The sequence below is a fragment of the Melanerpes formicivorus genome, unplaced genomic scaffold (genome assembly GCF_026170545.1).
Source record: "Melanerpes formicivorus ecotype bairdi unplaced genomic scaffold, bMelFor1.0.p_v2 SCAF_94, whole genome shotgun sequence".
NCBI lineage: Eukaryota > Metazoa > Chordata > Aves > Piciformes > Picidae > Melanerpes > Melanerpes formicivorus.
Genome location: NW_027142446.1, coordinates 1628985 through 1646644, shown reverse-complemented (window position 1 = coordinate 1646644; position 17660 = coordinate 1628985). Strand labels below are relative to the sequence as shown.

The 17660-nt window shown below is 43.3% G+C and overlaps 1 protein-coding gene across 8 annotated transcripts in view; it reads left to right on the top strand.

Moving 5' to 3' along the window:
* The window catches only part of RUNX1T1 (RUNX1 partner transcriptional co-repressor 1), a 123552-nt gene that overhangs the window by 61781 nt on the left and 44111 nt on the right, over nt 1–17660 (top strand). For 7 of the 8 annotated variants that reach the window (XM_068165877.1, XM_068165879.1, XM_068165883.1 and 4 more), the window contains 3 exons: nt 9874–10011; nt 14039–14280; nt 15965–16054. In XM_068165877.1, the coding sequence (XP_068021978.1) occupies nt 9874–10011; nt 14039–14280; nt 15965–16054 (470 nt within the window). Of the gene's footprint in view, nt 1–9873; nt 10012–10079; nt 10254–14038; nt 14281–15964; nt 16055–17660 lie in introns of those variants that run through there. The other variant, XM_068165882.1, reaches the window with a different exon arrangement.

Below are 17660 nucleotides of genomic sequence, written 5' to 3'. Positions count from 1 at the left end.
TGCCCAGAGAGGTTGTGGAGACTCCTTCTCTGGAGGCATTCAAAGCCTGCCTGGATGGGTTCCTGTGTGTCCTGCTCTAGGTGGTCCTACTCTAGCAGGGGGCTTGGACTGCATGATCTTTTGAGGTCACTTCCAACCCCTAACGTTGTGTGATTGTGTGAAAAGGTTATTACTGCTGGTGGGGAGGGATGTGTGCTGTGTGTGTTTGAGGGTACAAGTAGTACCCATTCAATGCTGATGGCATTTGAGTTTCTTTACAAATTAGTCAAATGTTATGTGTAGTTTGCCAAATAACATACAGTCCTGACAAGGGCAGGTCTTACAGAGAAGATGATGAAAATAAGGAAATCAGTTGCTGGTCAGGGAGCCTTTGGGAAGCTGTATCTGAAATTGGATCTTATCCCTTTGTGAAGACAGGAGAAGTGGAGGGAGCCTCCGATGGCTGACGTGGAGAGGTTGTCACAGCTGTAGTTTGGAGGGGAGGCTAGGGAGTGGATATGGCCAGCAGCTGCTCAGGTTGTTCTTCAGTTATTCATGCTGACAGTGTTTGGGCACCTCTTCATCACTTACAGAATTAACAGAATTAACCAGGTTGGAAAAGACCTTCAAGATCATCACATCCAACCTATCATCCAACACCATCTAAACCAACTAAACCATGGCATCCAGTCTCTTTTCAAACACTTCCAATGATGGTGACTCCACCACCTCCCTGGGCAGCACATTCCAACGGTCAATCTCTCTTTCTGTGAAGAATTTCTTCCTAACATCCAGCCTAAACCTCCCTTGGCACAGCTTGAGACTGTGTCCTCTTGTTCTGGTGCTGGTTGCCTGGGAGAAGAGACCAACCCCCACCTGGCTACAACCTCCCTTCAGGTAGTTGTGGAGAGCAAGAAGGTCTCCCCTGAGCCTCCTCTTCTCCAGGCTAAGCAACCCCAGCTCCCTCAGCCTCTCCTCACAGGGCTGTGCCCCAGACCCCTCCCCAGCCTCATTGCCCTTCTCTGGAACATCTTCCCTGAAGTGAGGGACCCAGAACTGGACACAGGACTCAAGGACACAGTGGGCCTCAACATTCAGTGAGTTGGTTTTGGAGTAGCCCTAACAGTTCCTGTGATGTGAAAGACAACCACTCAAAACACATGTTTCTTAGTTTGGTAGCTTGTAAACAAAACAAAGTAGAAAAGATCCAGGGAACAATGTGAACAGGAAAGGAAGACTTTGATAATGATTACGGGACTGTTTGCTTGTGAGCTGCATTAGGCACGTACACATGGAGGCCTTTTTTTGATGCTTGGTGGGATACTTAGAATAAGTCCACCCTGTCTCCACCTTGGTGAGGGCCAACTGGTTCAGCCATGCCAGGGGAACTTGCCGACTTAAATTTTCCAAGGGCTTATGGAAACTCAGGGCAGCTGCCACAATTTGGATCTTACTTTGCTTTTCTCTTCTTGCTAAAGGATTTCATAAGCCATTATGGTGGAAGTAGACCTAGGTTTAGAATGTATTCTTCTTCCCAGGTTTTTTTTTTGCATATTCAAGTACTTTTTATCTGGTAAAATTTGCAAAACCAGGAAGGGGAAAGAAGAAAAGAGGTATTAAAAAAAATGAAAAGAAAAGGTGCAATTCTGACAGGAGTCAGTTTTTAATTATTAAATACTGAAAGGGAATTTATGGCAAGTCCTGAAGCTGTCAAAACATGTCAAATTGTTAAATGAGAGGAATGAGGTTATTCTTCTGATATGTTTTTCCCCCTCTTTTGAAATGAAATTATATGGTAAGCCAAGCCACAACAATTTTTTGTTTCAATTCTGAAACTAAATTCATCTATTGCTTATTTTATAATATGTGGAACTATCTGGAATGGATTGTCCAGGGAGGTGGTTGGGGTGCCATCCCTGGAGGTGTTTAAGCCCAGGCTGGATGAGGCTCTGGGCAGCCTGATCTAGTGTGGGGTGTCCCTGCCCATGGCAGGGGGGTTGGAACTAGATGATCCTTGTGGTCCCTTCCAACCCTGACTGATACTACGATACTATGATCTGGCCTTCAGCTGCTAAAGCCACGAGGTTGGAGCACGTTTTTTCGCCAGGCAGAGCCTCTCACTCTAGAGGACTGAGTGCTTCTGTGGTTTTGGTTCCTTGTCAAGATGGGAGGACCAGTCAGAGTACCACTATGGATGATGAGCATGATGGAAATCATTGTCTGTCATCCACCTACTTGACATCATCCACAAGCTCTTCCTACCAACCCCAGGAGGCACAAAAATCCCTTCCAGCTTTTGGGAGACAGAGTGGACATTGCATTACTCTCACATTATTAGCACATCTCAAGGGGACTGTAATGACTTAGCCTGAGGTCACTTTAGTGAACTCCCAGAATACAGAATGTCTGAGTGTTGAGTGAGAAGAAATGGGTAAACTGAGAGTGCTTTTATTTGTTCTGAAGAACAGCTGGTGATAGGAGCTGTTCAGCTCCCTGCAAGGAGAACCAAGACGAGACTGCAGCAAAGCTGTGATGTTGCTCTTGGAAAAGGGTCATCTTCAGTTTGTGAGCTTCAGACATGCAAAGGGGCCACAAAATGTTCTCTTGAAAACTTCAATGTCCATCGCCCACCCCACATGCTGTTGGACAAAGCCTGTGGGGGTAGCCTTTTGTGACAAAAGATGGAGCTGCTTTCTAATACTGCACTTCTGCAGATCACCTACGGAGTCTAGAAGGTAAAAGTTCTCCATTGGAGAATTGGAACACCAGGTGATGTTTTCTTTCTAGACCAATGACATGGCTGCATCTGGTGCTGACAGAAAGTTATGGCTTTATTATGCCTGTTTGGGATCATTTTTTTATAGTACAAAAAGATCTGTTGTTTTTAGGTCCTTATTTATTCATCAAGAAATGGTCAAAAGGGCCAAGAGCCAAATGCAGTGAAGACTGGACTGGCCTCAGACAAGTCCCAGGCATGCTTGGCTGGTAGAGAGTCTGCAGTGGGGTCACCCAAATGTCATGTTATAAAGCTGCTACATAGGACTTCCAGGTTTCCCCAGCTGTGCATGTGGTGGGTAGGATTTACCAGCTACACCAGGCTTATACTGTGCCTTCTCAAATGACTCCTTTTCAACCAGAGAGGATACTTGGAAATATTTACCATGAGGCTGGTGGAACACTGGGAGAGGTTGCCCAGGAAGGTAGTTGAGGCCTCATCCCTGGAGGTACTCAAGGTGAGGCACTACAGGGCTCTGGGCAGTATGACCTAGCTGAGGATGCCCCTGCTGACAGGGGTTGGACTGGATGACCTTTGGAGGTCCCTTCCAACCCAGACCATTCTATGATTGTCCTGGTCTGCATAGTGGCAGAGCCAGGAGCTGTGGTTCTCCAAAAACACTGCCTTTGTGGACTGGCCAGATCTGAAGAAGGGCAAGCTCTTTCCTGACTGTGCTGTGCTAGCAGTATGGATGAAGAACTCTGCGATTTATCCTCTTAGGTGCACCTTTGGATTTCTAGCTTGCAGTTCATCATCACTGAGACTTGCCTAATCAACCAAAATTAGTCCAATGCCCTGTAGGTAACCAGCATTAATGTTAATTCCCACAGATTTAGGTCTCTCTCTATATAGAGAGTTTGGGTGGCGAGGGCAGGTCCTAATCCAGTCTGTCATGTGCAAGGCTTCTTCTTCCTGGGAATTTGAAGCAAGCAAGACAATGGGCTCTTTTTAATTTGGCAGCCTTTATTTTTATTTTTAACAAGCTGGCACAGAAGTAGTGAGTGCTGTACAGTCAATGTAGAGTGTCTTTTAAGAATCTTTCCTGCCTGGCTATACATCTGGAACTGTTTGTCCTAACTAAAATAAATGCCACAGCGTATTATACCGTACTTTTTCCCCACCCCCCTTCTTTCTTTATTTTTTTTTTCATTTAAAAAAGGAAATTGAAAACACACCACCCCTAGAAATGCTTGACATTGAATTGGCTATTGAAATGGTATCAGTAAAGCATTTATATATTCCATATTTTGTTCCATACATCAGGTCTCCTTGATGCGTCGGGCTTGGCAGGGTGCCCTGAGAGCTGAAGAGCTGCCATGTATGCAAGCCTGCCTTGCTTTAAAGATGGACTAAGATCTTTTAGGGTACAGGAAGCAAAGGAAATCAGCTTGAATCGATGCACATCTCTCTCAGGGGTGACCTTATTGCTCTCTACAACTACCTGAAGGGAGGTTGTAGACAGGCGGAGGTTGGTCTCTTCTTCCAGGCAACCAGCACCAGAACAAGAGGACACAGTCTCAGGCTGCGCCAGGGGAGGTTTAGGCTGGATGTTAGGAGGAAGTTCTACACAGAGAGAGTGATTGCCCATTGGAATGTGCTGCCCAGGGAGGTGGTGGAGTCACCATCACTGGAGGTGTTCAAAAAAGGCTTGGATGTGGCACTTGGAGCCATTCTTTAGTTGTCAGGAGGTGTTGGGTGATAGGTTGGACTTGATGATTTCTGAGGTCTTTTCCAACCTTATTGATTCTGTTCTGTTCTGTTCTATGGTTTAGTTCTTTAGGTGGGTTGGATTGGTTGATAGGTTGGACGTGATGTCTTGAAGGTCTCTTCCAACCTGGTCGGGTTCTATTCTATTCTATTCTATTCTATTCTATTCTATTCTATTCTATTCTATTCTATTCTATTCTATTCTATTCTATTCTATTCTATTCTATTCTATTCTATTCTATTCTATTCTATTCTATTCTATTCTATTCTATTCTATTCCCCCTGCTCCTGCAAACTTTACTTGGTCTCTTCCCTGTTTATTCTTCAGAAGCTGGCTGTGCTTCTGGTAAATACCAGTGTTGACCTAAGAGCTCAATGTAGTGATAAAAATAACTTCCTACCATAAAAACAGAATGCAGGACCAGAGCAGGAGAGTTTCATGAACCACGAAATCCACAGAAGAAATCATTCAAAATTCCAAGTGGATTTTACAACACCCTTTAGTTCAAAATGGAGCAAAATACTCCTGTGGCAAAATTGTAGCTCCTCACTCTGTGCTGGAAAAGACATTCAGGAATCTGTATTTCCCAATGCCTTTTTAAAAAATCATTATTATGATGATGATGTTAAATTTTTATTTATTTACTTTTTAAATAGAAAACCTAATCCAAAGCAAATGCAGTGGACCTCTGCATACTTGAAACATATTTTCTGAATTTATTCTCTCACTGCACTGGAGGGTTGTGTGCATGGATTAGGACTGGACCATTATTTCACCATCTATCTCCATCCTGAATTGATTGCAGCCAACGCTGCAGAATGAGTTGCAGATGTTGCCTTTTCCCTCTGGTTTGGAGGACCTCTGGTTTCAGCCCCATTTGATCCAAACTGGGTTAAGTCTGGCGCTGTTTAGAGGGATTTGGTGGAAGACGTCTTTGCACCTGAAACGAGTTAGTCTCTCTGTATACATAGGCTGTGCTATGAAATGTGTGATGCTGTGGGGTACTGCTTGTATGAAACTTTCTGGTGTGTCCCTTCTAATTCCAGATTGTTGCTTGAGATGTAAGAGTCCCACAGGAAAATAAATAAAACCAGAACTAGCAGATGCAGAGTTTGGTTTGACACAAAAGCATAAAAATGTTTTTTTAATTCAAGAAATGAAGCAATTTTATCCTTAATGTTCTCTCATATTTCAAGCAAAGTTTACTTTCCAGGTTCCTGTATTATAAAACTGGAGCAAATATTCATGAAATGTTGCACAGGCTTGTTAAAAATAGATTTTCTTCCTTTTTAGGGATTCTTTCTCCCACTCCCAAACCCTCATCACCTGTGACTGCCTGGATAGCAGACTGTCCACAGAGTTTGCACAAAGAATGTCTCTACATAACAGCCCTCATGAAATAGAATAGAATAGCTTTAGAATAGACTTAACCAGGTTGGAAAAGAACTTCAAGATCATCAAGTCCAACCTATCACCCAGCACCATCTAATCAACTAAACCATGGCACCAAGTGCCTCATCCAGTCTTCTCTTAAACACCTCCAGTGATGGTGACTCCACCACCTCCCTGGGCAGCACATTTTAATGGCCAATCTCTCCTTCTTGGAAGAACTTTTTCCTAACATCAGCCTTAACCTCCCCTGGCACAGGTCAAGACTGTGTCCTCTTGTTCTGGTGCTGGTTGCCTAGGAGAAGATACCAACCCCCACCTGGCTACAACCTCCCTTCAGGGAGTTGGAGAGAGCAAGAAGGTCTCTCCTGAGCCTCCTCTTCTCCAGGCTAAGCAACCCCAGCTCTCCTCACAGGGCTGTGCTCCAGACCCCTCCCCAGCTTTGTTGCCCTTCTCTGGACACCTTCCAGCAACTCAACATCTTTCCTAAACTGAGGGGCCCAGAACTGGGCACAGGACTCAAGGTGTGGCTGTAGGAGAAACTTGCCTCATGAATACAATCTAAATGCCATCTTGCTTTTTAGTTTTTATAACATTGTGCTGGTTTTCAGCAGTTAAAGTAAAAAGTGTTGGTTATTTGGTTTGGGTAGTTTTTGTTTGTTTGTTTTTAATTAAAAAAAAAAAAATTGTAAAAGCTGGAATTTTAGGCTAAGTGCCAGGCAATACAGACTTTAGGAGTTCAGATCACAAGAACTGGTAGTGCTTGTGGCTTTGCTTTGTGCCCCATCTGATGACATCTACTTTAAAACTGAGGTGCTGGGATTCTGTGGGCTTGTGGGTGGTGGGACAGCAGTGGGTACAGAGCCACTGAAACATACAGCCACCCCCCAGTTCCCTCAGGGGACAGGGAGCCAGCTGTAGAGGCAAGGAGCACACCAACAGTAGCACTAGGATCAGAATGGCTTTTACAGGAGTTTTTCTACTAAAGAGTCAAAAAATGTGATGGAAAGGCTCTTCTCCTGGTCAGTTTGGTGGAGGTAGTGTTTTCTAAACATGTAGAAGATCTCTGCCTTTTTCATTGTACTTCTTCAAAAGCCCCTTCTTCAAGAGTCTCTACTCTGACAAAATAATCTTGTTGCTTGAAAAGATCTTTGTATCTCCTCACAGAAGGCAGGGAGCTTAGGGATAACCAGAGATATAAATCTGTCAACCTGTGATCATACAGTAGCAGAGGGGGGTTTATGGCTCTGTGCAGGGGAGAAAGGGGTTAAGCATAGTAAGCAGCCTGTAGAAGGGCTTTTTCTACCCATAAGATATGCAAAGAAAAGTAACTAGGAAAATCAAGCTGAACACCATAGATGTATATGAGGAGCGCAGGAGTTTGTGGGTGATTTCAGCAGTCTGCAAACCGGGTGGCAGACATCGTTCAAGGGAGTGGAAACCAGTTGGATTGCAGTAGAATGGCAATCTGAAATTGGAGGGCAAAACCAACACACTTTCCCCACTACCATGTTCAATTGAAGCAACAAAACATTGCCAGCTTTTGGGGAAAGCCTTCCCCCTCCAATCTGAGCATGTTTCTGATCAAACCTGAACTTTGAAATGCAGGAAGGGAGAGGAGCAGGCGCCGTGCGGTTGGTTACAGGCTCGGGATGCCTTTTAGTTATCAGCAGCTGAATTGGATGATGCAGGCTGTGCCTGCTCACTGTGAGCAGCAGACTGCTAGAGGAGTTCGATTTCTCTCACTCCTTCTTCCACCCACCTCCATCTCCTCTGTGCCTGTGTCTGCGCTCCCACATGCTTCAAATCTGTGTACCTGGACTGCCTTCCTTAACAGTTCAATGTGAGTGTTAGCAGAATGAAAACCAGATGGACCAGCAGTTCCCACTGTTATCTCCCCACCAGCTCTGGCAAGCCTCCCTTTCTCTCTCCTTTCTTGGCATGGCAGAAATATTTGCCTTTATTTAGGAGGGCTCGGGCTCACTGCTGTGCCTCTTTCCCTCTGTTGCAACATGAGCTGAAAGCTATTTATTCCCTTGTTGCTGAGGTTGGTTGAGGTGAGTGCAAGATGAATTCAGCTATTAAGGAAGCAATTAACATTTCAAGACGAATTTTCATAGTATTTTATATTAAATGAATGGCTTGTTGAAGGTATAGATTGAGCTGGTTTAGTATAGTGATGTGGAAAGGATATTTGTATATAATATGTTAAAAAATTGCTTTTGTTTTCTAGCATGTAGTACTTGACTGCAGCTTGATTTGCAAATCAAGCCTCACCTGTCTGTCTGGCAGCCCTAATATTTAAGCTAATAATTTTGGATGCTGTTCCCCACACAACTGAGGTTTGCTAACCCTAGGTCAAGGCTACAGAGCCTGTAATCCTGTGTCTGTATTCCCCTCATTGTGTTCTGGGGGTGTTCTGCTGCTCATCTTCCCAAAACTTGGCTCGAAATGCTATATGAAATGCCTCCCTTTCCCTGAGAATGGAGGCATCATCTGCAGGCAGTTCTGCAAAGGGTGAAGATGGCTTCTATAATTGCAGTACCTGGCACACTGTGTCTCTGTCTCTTCCTCAGTTCAGGCAACTAAAGCTGGGTATCTATTGTGTGTTGTTTATTTTTGCTGGGTTGCTTGGGTTTGTTTTCGTTTCAGCTCTCTGATAAAACTGAGCTGTTTGAGCCTCTTTCAAGCATCCTTTGTTAAATATGTGCATTGAATTTAATTTCTCTTAGTGTCTCTCAGTACAAATTGTACTTTTTTTTTTTCTTTCTTGGTTGAAGAAAAGCATGTCACAAAGTGGAGTGACAGAATTTGCTAAGAATGTGATGGACTTTGCTTGTGTCTTGAATTCCAACCACAGGCTGTCACCCATTAGCAGCAACACTTGCTTTGCAAGATGGTTTAGTGGAGCTCGGGAAGGCTTGTGTAGAACAGTTTATAAAACAAATACCCCCAACCCCCCAAAGAAGGGATGGAAAAGTTTAACTTACGCCTATTAAAAGCTAAAGTTGATCTTAACTCATCTTTACTCAAGATGGCTTTCTAAACTCCTGGCATGAGTAAGGAAGCCTACATTTTGCTTTCAATTAGCAAATGCTGTTATGTTTTGCCCATTTTTCATAAATGCAACATAAGGGTTTGGATGGGTTTTCTAACATTTTAACAGAGAGCTCTCCAAAAAGATACTGTAAAAAGAAGATTACTCCTATAGCTTCCATATCAAATATAGAACATATAGAACATATTTTCATATAGAACATATTTTGCATCTCTAGCGCTCTAGCTGCAATAGAACTGTTAGGTTTTCTGCCTGGTTTTGCCTTTTGTTTGGTTGGTTCTCTTGGGGAGTGATGTTTCTACTTCATCTTGCAGGTTTTGAACACTGAAGTTGATCTCAGTGTGTGAATGTACAAACTTGGATGCTTTTTAAAAACCAAAGGTCTGTGTGTGTGTGACAGTTGATGCCCCAGGTTGTGTTTATTTTTCTGGTGAATGTAAGAATATCCAGGGGCAGGGTGGCAAAGCGATCCAGGAGGCCTGGGGTATGTAACACAAGTGTCTCTCCATGATTACAAAAAGAAGCAATGGAGAGGGCAGCAGATGTTACAAAGAGCAGACGTGAAGAAAGATGGCTTCAACCAGTATCTCACCCAAAAGCTTCAGATTGTAGTTCCTGTCTCTTTGTCTGTTTTTCACTCCTGCCTAATAGGAGAGCCTTGAAGGGAAGTGGCATTATTGCAGCTCCAGTATTGCTTGGGAGGCAGCATCTGCATACGCTAGAAATAAAAACAAAAGATAATGCAGCACCGCTACAAATGGAGAACTTACCATCTGTGTTACACCTCCTTAAGTAAGGTTCAGGTGATGTAATTTGGGAAGAGCACACTGGAGTAGATAATCAGATGTAATCTTTGGCAGCAGATGCTGAAATGGCTCACCTTTTGCATTAGCGTGTAAGTTTCTGTCAGAGGGGGTGTGCTTGGGGAAATAAACCGGTGTGTTCCTGTGGTGTGTGTTGCAGATCGCACTGAGAAGCATTCCACAATGCCAGACTCACCTGTGGATGTGAAGACACAATCCAGGCTGACGCCTCCAACCATGCCACCTCCTCCCACTACCCAAGGAGCTCCAAGAACCAGTTCATTCACGCCCACAACGTGTAATTAGACTTTATTTTCTTCCTTTTCTTCCATATTATTTTTATTCTGTATGCAAGAAATCCAAATATGTGAAGGGAAACCTGCATGACTTGGTGGGACCAGGATTTGGTTGTACTGCAATAATTAAGCAAAGCTAAGATCACCATCTTCAAGGTCTTGAGACATTCAGCTCAGAGCTGTGCTGTTACTTCAGTGACAACTTGGATGCAGTGTCAAAGAACAGCGAGTGCTGGTTTGTCAGGTACTTAATGCTCAGCTCAGCCCTTCTGTGAGAATTAAGGAAAAGCTGCTCTTTCATGCCATTCTGTTGTTTAGTGGATCAAGTTCCTGTTTGTATAGAAGCTTCAGGATTTTTGCTTGTTTTTAAAGGGGTAATTATTGAAGCAAATACTTCTCTTCATCCCATGTATGACTGAACAATTCTGACTTAAGTCTTAGGTTAATACTGACACCAAACAAAAAAACCCACCAAAGGCCCTTTATTGTTTCACCTAGGGATTTCTACTCTGTGACCTCTTCTGTAAATCACTTGGGGCTGCATCTCTGTCTCATTTTAGTGCTAAAAACATGCAAGAAACTCTGCTGGTCTTGATGAAGTTACTTTGCATTCATATCAGTGTAACTGAGATTTGAATCTGGCATGTTGTCTGGACTATTCTTTTCACAGCCGTGAAATGAGCCACATTTCTCTTACCAAGATTTAGCTGCAAAGATTTTTGGTCTCTTTTATACTGCCTTGTAATAGTATAAACATGAGAATGTGTTTACATTTCACATTTTAAATAAAACATTTTTAGAACAGTAGAATACATATGCCTAAGCAGAATGAAGGCAGCATCTTCTATTTGTCTTGCCTATGTCTGTTTAGTTCCTTTCTGTGTTAAATGCCTTATTTAAAATTCACCTCTATGCAGAAGGCCAGCTGGAGGCCTTTATGCTACTTATCCCAGGGAACCCTGTTCTGACAATTTACATCCAACTTAAACAGTGAGGAGGGTTTGTGCCAGCTATTCACATAAACTCAGATTTAACCCAGTGACCCTGGTGCTGTGAAGATCTGTCTGGTTTGCTTAACTCCAGCACCTGAACATCCTAGGAGCTGCTCTGGTCTAAAGTGAAATGATTTCTATGTTTTTGCAGGAGACCCTTACAGATGAAGCTTTTCAGTGTGATGTACTTTGTACAGTTTAGAATCATCTTTGGCAATCATAAAAGGAGTAGAATCATAGAAACGAGATTGTCCAGTCCAATACTTCTGCACTGAGCAGGGACATCCTCCATTAGATCAGGTTGCCCAGAGCCTTGTGGAGATTGACCTTGAATAGCTTTAGGGATGGGACCTCAACCACCTCCCTGGACAACCTGTTGCAGTGTTCCACCACCCTCATGGTTAAGAACTTGTTGCTGACCTCCAACCTAAATCTGTTCTTCTCTAATTTCAAAGCATTGCCCCATGTCCCATCACACCAGGCCATTGTAAGCAGTCCCTTTCCAGCCTTCTGCTAGGCCCCCTTCTGGTACCGGCAGTCCTCTCTTCTTCAGTCACTCTTGCAGCCCTCAGTGTACTCACAAGGTTTTCAAATTTTTGCTTATTTGGGTATGTTGAGCATTTTGGGAAGTTCTGTGAGCCATAGGTGGATGTTGGGGCCGTTTATATGAAGATTGAAAAGTCTAATTTTATCTTGCCTTTTACCCTTCTCAGAGTTAGGAGTTTGGCTGTAGTGCTTCCAGCTTGTACAGGAAAGAGGGAGTCGCTTCTCTCAGAGCGTCTCTTCCATTTATTATTACTACAGCCTGGAAAGGCTGCAGACCAGAAAGGTCATACTTGTTTTCTGGTCAAGAGTATGCTTCTCCTCTTTGCTGTAGACTATTAAAAACACTTGACATATCTTAGTTTGAAATTGTCTATGCTAATTTCTGCTGTATTAATAACGGGCGTGGGTTTGGTTTGGAAATTGCATGGATCCTTGCCAGGCAGCAAAGTCTGACATTGGAAAGAGAGAGAAAAAATCATTAGTAGTGGCAAGCTATCTGAACAAAAGTTCTAGAGAAGGTGCATTTGGAGACTATTTCTACATTTCTTTTGTTGTGGGAGATATTTTACCAGCCTTCCTCCTGCTCATATCTATCCTAGGTAATGAACTCTGCTGTTCTGTGCTTTATTGATCATAGCCCCAGGACCCTCTGCCTCCAGCAGCCTTGTACTGGTGAAGGAGTTGTTGGGTGCTGTCAGGCCAAAGCAGGGCATTTCTTACTCTTCACAGTTGTCAGTTGCTAAGTTCATGGCATGATGACTTTTAGCTCTGCAAGTTCCTTGCAATCGTGATTTATTTGTTTACGCAGACATCTCATTCTGCTGCAGTGCTCAGAGTGCCAAGGCTTGGAGCTGCACGTGGAGCTGAACTTGCTGAGTCAGCTCCTTTCGGTTTCTGGTTTTCCCCCGACTTGTTCTCCCCAGCCCACGCATCTAGAGTAGGCAACAAAAAAAAAACTAGGATAGAACACCAGCAGAAACTGAATAATCATTCAGATAGCTTTTGCTGTAGTACCTCCAGAAGGGCAATTCAGTCACGAGGGAAAAAGCTCCTTCAAAAGTATCGTGGTAGTGATTAAAATCTAGTTATAGGTGTCCACCTTTTAAAAGGACTTGCTCTCCAAAAGTAAGGATGACTGATTTGAGACTGTGACAAAGAGAGAGAGATGGTTGGCTTCAGAAAGGTTCATCATTAATAAACATTGGAAGTTCTTTAAGTTGCCAGCTCATCATTGTTATGCTTTTGAACAGGAAGCAGCTCAGACTAGCACTCCTGTGCATCTTTTATTGAAGACAAATTCTTGATTCTTGAGGGTTTTTTGTGATGGATTCTGAGTAACTTAAAAAAAAAAACAAAACAGAAATCAGCAAGTCTCTTCAGGGTAATGGCCAGCTGAGCATGGCTGCTAGAGTTGCATGCTGCATGTCCACACCTGCCGGTGCATTGGCACCTTCATAGTTATAGAGAGCTGTCCTTTTTCTTGCCATTCCCTCGCACTCTGGTGTGTCAGATTCAAACAATCTCAACAGAGCGTGTTTGACTGTTGCTGTTCCAAGTAACCTGGGTGGAAAAGGATGTCCTCAGTTTGATATCTTTGCTCTCTTCTGGAGTGTGGATAAGAATGAAGCTGACATTGCTGCCAAAACCTGTTGATGTCTTTAGTATGTCTGGATGAATCTCATTGCCATAAATTTAGAAAGCTTAAAGTACTAAGTGGTTATTCTCACAGCAGCCTTGAAACAGGAGGACAGTGCTTCCTTTTCATTTTTAGAGATGTGATGCTGGCACATGAAAGATGAGTGATTTTCCCCTGGTCTCTCAGAAGTCTTCTGAAGTCTAGCTTCATGCCCTAGCCACAAGGCCACAGCGAGCACGGCAGCATTTGTTACCTGCACAAACCACTTTGTATACTCCATATGTTAGCAGTTAGGAAGTGTGTATCAGAAAAAATAACCTTCTCATTGGGTGGTGTAAGGTTAAAACGTGAAAGTCCTGTTTTATAAACACAGCTGTCAGTTGTGTGTACAAATCACAAGTAAAAATATTCAGAGATAAACTGAGGCTTCGTGAAATATGTCTGCACGGTTTTTTTCCCTACCTCAAAGAGCAATTTTTTTGGTCTTCAGTCACACGTGCACTCATGCTCTTTCTCTCCCTGTTTCCTTCTCTCTTTTTAAAATCCTCTGACAACAGGGTGATATTTAAATGATGCTTTTCAGGTCTGGGAGAATTCTGAGGGGGCTGTGTGAGAGGCAGCCTCTGTTACTTCCAATCCATGCACCTTTCAGTACCAGTTACTGGGAATACACATGAACTGCAGAATGTCACTCTGTCAAAAGGCAAATTAGCTTTGATTATGTAAGTTAATTAATTTTGAGGTCAAGCACAGAAAACATAAGCTGATGGATTTTCCCCTCTGTCTTCTTTCTCTCGCTCTCTCTCTCTTCCCCTTCCCCTCTATTTTATCCTCCCTTCTCTCTTTTTCTTTCAGTAACCAATGGCACTAGCCATTCACCAACAGCGTTAAACGGAGCTCCATCTCCTCCTAATGGCTTTAGCAATGGGCCATCCTCCTCCTCTTCCTCTTCTCTGGCTAACCAGCAGTTACCGCCAGCTTGTGGAGCTAGGCAACTCAGCAAACTGAAGAGATTTCTTACAACCTTACAGCAGTTTGGCAATGACATTTCACCAGAGATTGGGGAGAGAGTGCGTACCCTTGTGCTAGGACTTGTGGTAAGCAAAAATCCAATGCTATAATAACTGTGATCTTTTTCTCTCCTTTTCCCTCTTTTATGCTTGACGTGTTTATTATATAAAAGAGTGGGTCACATATATCTTACCTCAAGGATACCAAACATGCAAGAACGGAGTGCTGGCTCTTGCTGCCGAACCTAACATAAGTAACTTGCCTAGCTTCCCACGAGTGGCAGCTATTCCTAACCAGGTACAGACTCGATTCTTTTTGCCAGTGTAATACTATGCTGTAATAGTGTGAAAGAGTTTTCATTCTATACTGGCAGCACCCCTAATGTAGACATATTTTGAATTGCATAATGTAGTAAAATATGGTTTGGCTTGCTTAGTTTATTTGGCTGGGGAAAGGAGAGGGCTGTACATACAGGATGAGCTGAATGAATGCTTGAGCTGTGGTTACACAGTGAAAAGCCTTTGCTAAGTATGCCTTGAATCTGACAATGAGAGACCTGACAGTGCATTATTGCTGCTTAAGGTGACCTATAAATGAGTTGAGGCTGAATGAAAATTTCAGCTTGTTCTTACCTATGTCTGTCAAGTTGGGCACCTGTCTCGCAGGCACAGTGTTGTGAATCTGGCCCAGGATTCTTCTGTTCCCAGTAAAATCCTTTCTCAGCCAGGCATTATTGTCACCCATGTATCTCCTTCAGCAATAATTAGATGTAGCAGGGAAAACGCTGTTGCACTGCTCTAATTTACATCTGCTGTGAGCAGCTGCTGTTACTATTGACTTCAGTTGGAGCAAACAGTGCCAACACTGTTTAGTAGTAGGGCTCAGGTGTACTTCACTTACAGCTTTCCAAAACCCTACCTAACAGCAGTGGGTGCCCCTTCACTTGAATCTGTGTCAAAATGAAGTTCAGTGTAGACAGTGGCACTTCAGTGAGGCCCATTCTCCATTTGCTTCCATATCCAACCCCCCTGTTGAATGGTGCTTTTCCTTGCCACATGGTGCTCTGTGGAAAGGGGAACTAGTAAAGGAACTAAAGACAGCTTTGGGAGCATCTACCTGCCTGTGATTGTCAGATCAAAAGTGCTTGCCCACTGTTAATTGCAGGGGATGTCAACCTTCATCTGAGCTCTGAAGAGCAAATTAGGATCTTCTCCTGGGGAATATCCACATATTACATTGTTGGTCAACCCTATACAGCAGGTGGCCTTCATGATGGCCCTCAGCTTAGCCTAGAACAGAATAAACAATCCTCTTTATAAGTACAAGAGGGAAAGTACAGTTTTCCTCCTCAAACAATGAGGAATGTACCTTTATAAAGTGTGATTAGTGTGTGTCTGTGTGTGTGTGGTAATTATCACCTCTGCTTGGGGAGCAGGATTGCAAGGCTCCAAAAGCAATTGTTTAAAGAAAAAAAAAATAAATGAGAAAAGCAGCTTTAATTGATGTTTGAAATGTGAATGCATTTCCATGCCTAGCACCTGAGAGCTTAAACTCTACTCTAAGCGACAGGCACTGAATGTCTGAGATGCTGGTGGTTTCCTGTGAGTGTTTTAATAAGGTAATAATTTAATATGCAGCATGCTTTTCTTTATCCTCTTATCAATATCAGGAACGAGTTATTAAGCAATTTCAAGAGTGCTTTGGTTACTGTTTCTCTTGCTAAGTGTTTTCATTATTTTGTCACCAAGACAGAATTTTTTTTCTCAACAGAATTCTACTTTGACAATTGAAGAATTTCATTCCAAACTGCAAGAAGCTACTAACTTCCCACTGCGACCTTTTGTCATCCCATTTTTAAAGGTATTGCACAGTTCAGTGATCTGGAAAGTGTTTCAAACCATATTGTTGCTAGGTCACAGATGTGTGTTACAGTTTTTCTTTTTAAAAGAGTCAGGAAATAAATAACATTTAAGGGCTTCTTTCCATATCTCAGTGCATGGCACTGCATGCAAGTGTGTGGTTTGGGGACCCTTTCTGGCTGTTCACAGGAACTGTTGGTTCCCTAATTCTGTAATCATTGTTGTTTGGTCTGTGTTTTCATTTCGTAAGCATGGGAAGCTTTGACAAGCTAAGTCTTGGGACTTGGTTATAAATACAATAATGCCATGTGTTGCAAAAAGCTAGAGTTTGCAAACTTTGTGTGAGTCAGAGGATGGGGATGTTGGGAGTTCCTGCTAGCAGACCTTTCCTAGAGTGCTGCTGATCATCAGCACACGATGAGATTGAGACGCTCTGCCCTACAAGAAAGGGACTACTCATCCCTTCTGGTTCCAGCCACCAGTAAAAATATGGTGACTTAGGAAGACTGGTGACTGTGTCCACTGATTTATGCTCATGGGCCTTTTATTAGAAATTAAAGATAAAATCTCATCCAAGAGACCTTTAATAAAATACAATACAGGATGTGCAAAATAGGAATCAGGGAAGCAAAATCTTCTTTGAAGTCAGGAAGTTGTTCTGCCTCTCACCTGTCTAACTATCTCCTCTGAACTGCCTGTGCTGCCTTCTCAAAGCATGTTGTATTCTGGTTTGGTTTTGCTGTGGAGATGAGTTTTCTGAGATTAGGTATGTATTGTTCTCTCCCCACCTCACTGCCAGTGTGTGGGTGGACGTTCTGCATTATTTCAATTCATGTCTGTATAAGCGTTCATAGCTGTATACAAAGATGGTCAGAGGGCTGAAGCACTGTGAGGACAGGCTGGGAGAATTGGGGCTCTTCAGCCTCGAGAAAAGAAAGCTCCAGGGAGACCTTAGAGCAGCCTTTCAGTACCTCATGGGAGCTACAGGAGATCTGGGAAGGGACTTTAGTGACAGGACAAGGGGCAGTGGTTTTAAGCTGGTAGAGGGGAGATTTAGACTGGAGATTAGGAAGAAATTCTGAACAGAGAGGGTGGTGAGACACTGGAACAGATTGCCCAGAGAGGTTGTTGGTGTCCCCTCCCTGGAGGTGTTCAAGGTCAGGTTGGATGAGTCCTTGAGTGCTCTGGTCTAGTGGAAGGTGTCCCTGCCCATGGCAGGGGGTTTGGAGCTAGATGATCTTTAAGGTCCTTTCCAACCCACACCACTGTGTGATTCTGTTTGTCCTGAAGCAGTAGAGTCCTCAGACTTTTCCTCCTCCTGTCTGGTTGTGTCAGTGGGCTCTATGCAGACAGTGTAGCTGTTACCTTGGTATCTTGCCAGATGCTTTCTTTTTGGAATGGAGTATGCTCTTTCACTTGTAGCTGTATCAGCCCTGGTACTCCTGCTTAAATCATTCTGGTTTATTTTCATGGCATCTAGTTCATTTCCCTTTTAAAAGCCACTTCAGAATTAATTGACTTTGGTGCTAGGAGCTTGTTAGGAGCTGGCACGAGAGAGTTTATCATGCAGCCTTGCAAGCCTGTGAGCAGAAAGCTGCCTCTGAGCA